General features: G+C 39.5%; 1 protein-coding gene across 3 annotated transcripts in view; it reads left to right on the top strand.

Moving 5' to 3' along the window:
- The first annotated feature begins 482 nt into the window (after positions 1–482).
- Positions 483–6,970, top strand: part of ANK2 (ankyrin 2) — a 710,377-nt gene continuing 703,889 nt past the window's right edge. For all 3 annotated transcript variants that reach the window (XM_082640892.1, XM_082640897.1, XM_082640904.1), the window contains exon 1: positions 483–650. In XM_082640892.1, coding sequence (XP_082497018.1) covers positions 579–650 — 72 coding nt within the window. In that variant the 5' untranslated portion in view covers positions 483–578. The remainder of the gene's footprint in view (positions 651–6,970) is intronic.

Here is a 6,970-nt window from a genome sequence, read left to right as displayed (position 1 = left end):
GCGCCCCAGCGGCCGGGGGCCTCTCGAGGGAACGTCTGCCTGTGATGCGGGAGCGCCCGCTGAGGAGCCTCCTTCTCCCCACCCACCTCCCAAACTCCGGCAGTCAGTGGTGCATATAGACATATTTCTGGGAGCTGTCCATGAGCTCATCGCTCTCCCGGCGATAGCGGCGGCAGCGAGGGAAGCAGCCTCATTTCCCCCCGGCGCCGCTAGAATAAGCCCCGCCGCTCGCACATTCACACGCGCAGCGCGCGGCGCCGGGAAGGAGCAGCCGCCGGCACAACCCCGAGGCCAAGGTCGCCCCCGACCCTGGCCCGCCATGGCCCGGAGTCTCCCCGCCGGGAGGTAGGTGGGCGCAGGAAGGGGCGAGGGGCTCCGGCCAGCACTGCGGCCGGGCGAGCCAAGCGGGCAGCCGCCCCTCGCGCTCTGCGGCGGAGGAGCCGGGCGGGGCCGCGAGCGCGGCGGCTGCGGAACCTCCCGGCCCGTGTGGGGCCGCGGGCCGCAGGCCCCGCACGGAGGAGCTAGGAGACCCGAGGGACCCGGGCGTGACAGGACGAAGAAACCGGAGCACCAGGAAGATGGCTTCTCCCACCTCCCCGGCCCCGGAAGGCGGGGCCTCCACGCCGCCGAACCCGCCGCGGATTCGTCAGGTGGGTGCACAAAGTGCGGGGAGGGGCGCCCGCACCCCATTGTTCTCGCCTTCCCCAAGGACGGGGACGTCGCCCCACTGCAGGGGCTGACGAGGAGTGGGACTGACACAGGCATACTTGGCCGCGTCGCCTGGTCCAGGACCATTCTCTGAATGCCCTTTTCCCAGTCTCGCTTCACACATGGACACAGAAACACACACACACACACTCCTAGAAAAACACGCTTTCCAAAACCAGATGTGTAACTTATGCATACACACACGCTCATACACACCCCGCAAACTCACCCCCCAAACTCATCCCCCCCGCCGCGCACAGAGACACACGCCCAGCTGTCACGTGACCCACTGCGGAGCTACACCATTAAGGAGGAGCCCTTGGTGCCCTCAGGGGGGAAATCCACCCCAGACCCCAAACCCCCGAGGACCTTAAGAGGGACTGCTGGAAGCATTCACTTCCCACCCACAGGAGAGAAGGAACGTGTCTAGAGGTTGCTTACTAGTTCTCAACTTTCAGATAGAGCTACACCCAACAATTGCAGCCTTGTATTAGACATTAGTTCTGGAAAACATGTGTTCCTGCTCTCCCGACTGTCTCTGTCTGCAGAGACAGTTTTCCCCAACACTGCAAGGGAGGGTGTGGGGTGGGTGATGCACATTTCTTTGGCTGTCTGAATAAACCCTGTTTTCTGTTTGTATGGTAATATTAAAACATGGGAGTACTGCATCTGGTTGTGATCTGTGATTTGGTATCTAAAGGAGCTTTCTTCTTTTTGTGCTACCATTGCCAGGAAATACAGCATTAGCACTTTAGGTTATCGCGGTAGCAACGCAAGCGTCAGTTTGCCCTGTTCAGTGTAAGTGTATGGATGTGAGAATATGATCCACTGACTACAGATAGGCAACCTCTTTACCAAGGAGAATCGAACTCCTGTTTAGAAATATGGTAAAACTGGTGAATGCAGCAGGAGGATAATACCCAACAGAATAGCTTTTCTTCAGGGCAATGTGGAAATTTTGAAGAACCCAGAAGCTTTAGAATTTATGAAAACATGACAGTAAAATTTGGTTGACACTTCACAAGGCCTTTGCCACATTTGAATTTTAATGTGTACAGATAATGTTATTTTAGGCATAACCTTTGTTTATGTGCATTTTTAGTGCAATGACTAAAAATCAATGTGTACTTTTTTTTTAATGGCCCTCTGTATCCCAATGAAATTGTTAGGGTTTTAAATGCTTGTAGAGTCCAAGACTCTAATTTGATGACAATGCATTTTTACTTGCACTTGGAGTTATTTTTTTTTCCTGAAGCATTGTGGTAGCAGGCATCATTACATCTGTATTTGTCATATTTATGCGTCTAAGAATGATGGTGAAATCACCGCTATTTGCAATGTAAGAAAAACTATGTCCTATGTGAAAAATCATTTTTATACCTATTTGGCTAAATATATATGTACGTTTGTGTATATAGTTATATGTACTCATAAGAATCTCTGTGAAGCCTCATTCTATATTTAGAATAATTTTACTGATCTAAGAAATAGTATGTGTGAAAATGATCAGGAGAAAAAATTTGTATGAAAGGTCATTGCTATTTTGCAGAGTAGACACTCTACTTAGAGGACCTCATAATTAGAAGCTGTGTAAATGACATCATGCTGCAACATTCAAGGAATTGACTGGTGTCCTCTGCTCAGCTTTTCATTTATATGACCTTACAGAAGCACTCTTTTAGTGATTGGTGCATTAATTTGCATAAGGTGTAGAAATAGGTTGCTGGAATTATTGGTCATTCCAGTCTACCTGCTTCATCTAGGCAGGTGGAACGGAAGTCCTGACAACCTCTGACTGCAGTGTCACCACTTTCCTGCAAGTGATTTTGAGCAAATTAGAAATTAAAAAAACCAGAAGGGATAATAGTGTTTTCCTGCAAAGTGGTGAAATATTTTAGGTCCCAGTCCCAGTATATTTTAACTGTGTCACTGTTTCCCTGACATGTTTCTCCTTGTTCTTCAGTAATTCTTTTTCAAATCAATTCTGGATTGAATCAGAATTGAATTAAAGTCTGAATTGTTTTCCTCTTTTTAAACCATAGTTGACAGAAAAAGTATAATTGAAAGAACATAGAAATCCAAAGGTTGAAAGATTTTAATTAGAGACATGGCATGGGCTTTAGCAACAGATAAATTTATTATTCATCATTTTAATTATATAACAGAAATTTAGAAATAAAATATTTTAGAAAGGCTTTCAGTGAATATATATTTATATCTTGTAAATTGGTATATTTGACTGCTAATTTCAATGAAAATATTCTATGTGAAGATTCATTTATTCAACAAACACTTATTCAGCACAGAGTAATGTTTCATGCCCTAAAGATAAAGAAATGAAGAAGATAAAAGTGTTATCCATTAGGAGGTATAGGTGTTTTTAATGAAGACAAGCATTAAAGTATCTGAAATTTGAATTGCTTATAGGGGCTTTTCCACATTATTTAAAAATATATTTCTCAACTTTTTGTTTTGATCATTCCTCTAATAATGAGTCTAAATAATTCCTGGGTTTGTATATGCCTAAAAAGTCACTGTATGACTGAATTAATGTTTGCATCCGTTTGATATATGATATATTTCTGTTCTAATTATTTAATCTGTTATAGAATGATATATCAGAAACTGTATATATTATTTTTACAACTTAATCTTTTGGACAAAGTTTTATTTTTATTTTCTAAGCTTCTGGAAATTGCTGATATAGCATGAAATAGCTAAAGTAATCCAGTGCCTTTGCACAGTGCAGTTAAAATCTAGGTTTCCAAAAATGAGATGATCAAGGGAAAATGACCTTCAACTTCATTGTGTCATGTTAAGGGAGAGAAAAATTTATTAATATGCTCTGTCTTCTCAGGCTCCTAAGATACTAGATATTTATTTTTTTTCCTCTTTTAAGAAAAGGGTTATATTTTCTTTATTTTCTATACAAGATAACTATGGTACAGAAGTTTCACTACTTTTTAAAACCATTTAAGTCAAATTAGCTACCAAACTATAAAGACAAATCTCCTGGATTTCATTACGTGTTTATTCTTTATTCATTTTCTGACCATAAAAGATTAAGAAACGATAGTTTTGCCACTAAGTTTTTAAATAGTTTTTCTACATATATTATGTGTATCAAGAGATCCATATGATTTCTATGGCCATTGCCAGAAAACTTAAAACAGTTAATTAAATGAGTATTTATTGAGATCTTGAGGTTAAGATACTTTGCTAACATCTTTCTGGGCCTTATCATCTTTCTGATGAGCTATGATGGGAGTTTCCAAAGCATTGATTGATTTGAGAATTGGAGAGCTATAACACATCCTTTATAATTGGAGCCAGTAGAATTTAGTGTCTTTTTTTTGTTTCATGATCGATCCTTCTCCATGATCTGTGGTTCTTAGTGTTATTTCATTTATGGAAGCAAACCAGTGTTCTTTCTTTTTTTGTTGAAGAAACTCAGAAACCTCTCATATGGTAATGATAAAATATTTACAAAGGGGCCAGGTGTGATGCTAAGCAAGGCACAGTTTTCCCAACAGTCCTATGAAGGAGATATTATTATTCCCATTTTCTGATGAATAATGTGGGTTTAGCGAAACTAAGCTGCATCCTCAAGTTCATAGCTAGTAAGCTGCAACTATGCAACTAAGGGATTTAAAACGTCGTCATGATGCCTCATTTCACACTCACTGTTATTTTATTGTCTTTCTCTTCTAATTTGTAACCATTGGGGGAGATCTTCTTAGCACTGTTTCTACTTTGAGCCCTCTGTAACCATTCTCAGGAATTCTCCTTTAGTTTGCCTTGATTAACTGTAGGATTTACAACAGAGTTGAAAAAAATTTTCATTATTTAAATTCATCAAATGAAAATAACTTGAATTCCATTTGCACTTCTGTATTCTCTAAGGGAGAATTTCTGCAGCCTCATGGTTGCTGAGAGGAAAGACTAAGGCCCTCATTTAGCTTGTTTCCCCTGAGAGCTCTTCAATTATTCCTGCTGTTTCCACGTTGGTCCTGAGAAGAATAGTTCTAAGAATGAGCTGGATTAATGGAGAGTCTTCTTGAGCAGGCATAAATAAATAGGAGGCTTTCATTTTCAAGTTTTTTAGTTTCTTCCAATATTAATTCCATGCTTTGTTTATGCTTGTCAAGATAAGTTATATTTTGAATTTTCGTGTTATGCACGTATTTGAGTTACAAAAAGAGGATAATATCCTTTAGACAGTGAAGGGATAAAAGAGAATAAAAGCAATAAGTGAATATAGTGATGCATTGATATAATTGGTTTAGATTTTTGATTTTGTTTTTTAATTTATATACAATAAAATTCACTTTTTGTACAGTTTAATGAGTTTTGACAGATCCTTAGAGTTGTGTATCTATCACCACAATCTAGGTGTAGAACAGTTCTAGCTCCCTGAAATGTTCCTTTTTTTTTTGGGCCAGGCTCTGCAGCATGCAGGATCTTAGTTCCCCAAACAGGGATTGAACCTGTGTCCCCTGTGTTGGAAGTGCAGAGTCCTAACCGTTGGACTGCTGGGGAATTTCCCTGAAATATTCCTTTGTGCTAATGCCACTGTAGTCAAACAAATCCTCCCACCTTCAACCTCTGGCATCCAATGAGCTGTCCTCTGTCCCTATATTTTTGCCTTTCACAGAATGTCAAATAAATGGAATCATCCAGAATACAACCTTTTGAAACTGACTTTTTTTCACTCAGCGTAATGCCCTTAATAGCCATCTAACTTCTTTCATTTGTCAATATTTTGTTCCTTTTTATTGTGGAATAGTATTTTATTGTATGGGTGTACCATTGTTTAGCCATTCAGATGAAAGACATTTGGGTTGTTTCCAGGTTGGGGCAATTATGAATAAAGTTGCTATTAAATATTTGTATACAGATTTTGTGTAAACATAAGTATTCACTTCTCTTGGGTGTATACCTAGGAATAGGATTGCTGGATCATATGATAAGCATATTTTAACTTTATAGGAAACTGCCAGACTATTTTTCAAAGTGGCTGTATGGCTTTTGCATTCCTTTCAACAATGAACCAGAGTTCCTGTTGCTCCACATCCTTGTTAACATTTGGTATTGTCATTTTTTTCCTTTAGTCATTCTAATAGATCTGTAGAGGTATCTCATTGTGATTTTAATTTGTACTGCTCTAATGACTAATGATACTTGAATATTTTTGCCAACATTTTCTTTGTTGAAGTGTCCAGATATTTTGGCCATCTTTTAAATTGGGTTTTCTTTTTGTTGAGTTTAGAGAGTTATTTATATATTCTGGAGGCAAGTTCTTTGTTAGATATATAATTTTTTAAAATAAATTTGTTTATTTTATTTTTGGCTGCATTGGGTCTTCATTGCTGCATGTGGGCTTTCTCTAGTTGTGGCAAGCGGGGGTACTCTTTGTTGCAGTGCGGTGGCTTCTCTTGTTGTGGAGCACAGGCTCTAGGTGCACAGGCTTCAGTAGTTGTGGCTTGTGGGCTCTAGAGCGCAGGCTCAGTAGTTGTGGCGCACGGGCTTAGTTGCTCCATGGCACGTGGGATCATCCGGACTAGGGCTCGCACCCATGTCCCCTGCATTGGCAGGGGGATTCTTAACCACTGAACCACCAGGGAAGCCCTAAATATATGATTTGAAAATATTTTATCTTAGTCTATCTCTGCTCTTTTAATTCTCTTTTTAGTGTCTTTCTCAGAGCAAAGGTTTTTAATTTTGATCAAGTCCAGTTATCATTTTTTTCTTTAATGGGTTGTCCTTCTGTTGTATCTAAGAACGCTTTCCCTAACCCAAAGTAACAAAGATTTTCTCCCATTTTTTAAAAAGTCTATCATTTTAACGTTTGACATTTAAGTCTTTCAGTCACTTTGAGTTGATTTTTGTGATGTGTAGTTCAAGATTCTTCTTTTTTTTTTTTGTATATGAATATCCAGTTATCCCATTACCCTTTGTTGAAAAGACTATGCTCTATTAAATTGCCTTTGCATCTTCGTCAAAAAAAAAAATCAATTGACGTATTGGTATGAGTTAATATTTGGACTCTCTCCTCTGGATTTAGATATTTTGAGTTTTTCAGATTTCAGAAAAAAGTATGTATCATGTAATTTTTAGAAAATCTAATGACATTAACATGCTTTTGACTTTGTTTTTTAAATGTTATTTACATAGTTTTCAATCTAAACATCAAATTAATGTACAAGGCAAGCTCATTTGTCTGGAATGGAAACAGTTTATGAAAGTGAAATGCATATAATAA

This window comes from Mesoplodon mirus (genome assembly GCF_964341445.2).
Source record: "Mesoplodon mirus genome assembly, chromosome: 2".
NCBI classification, from domain to species: domain Eukaryota; kingdom Metazoa; phylum Chordata; class Mammalia; order Artiodactyla; family Ziphiidae; genus Mesoplodon; species Mesoplodon mirus.
This window is presented reverse-complemented; position numbering and strand designations above follow the sequence as displayed.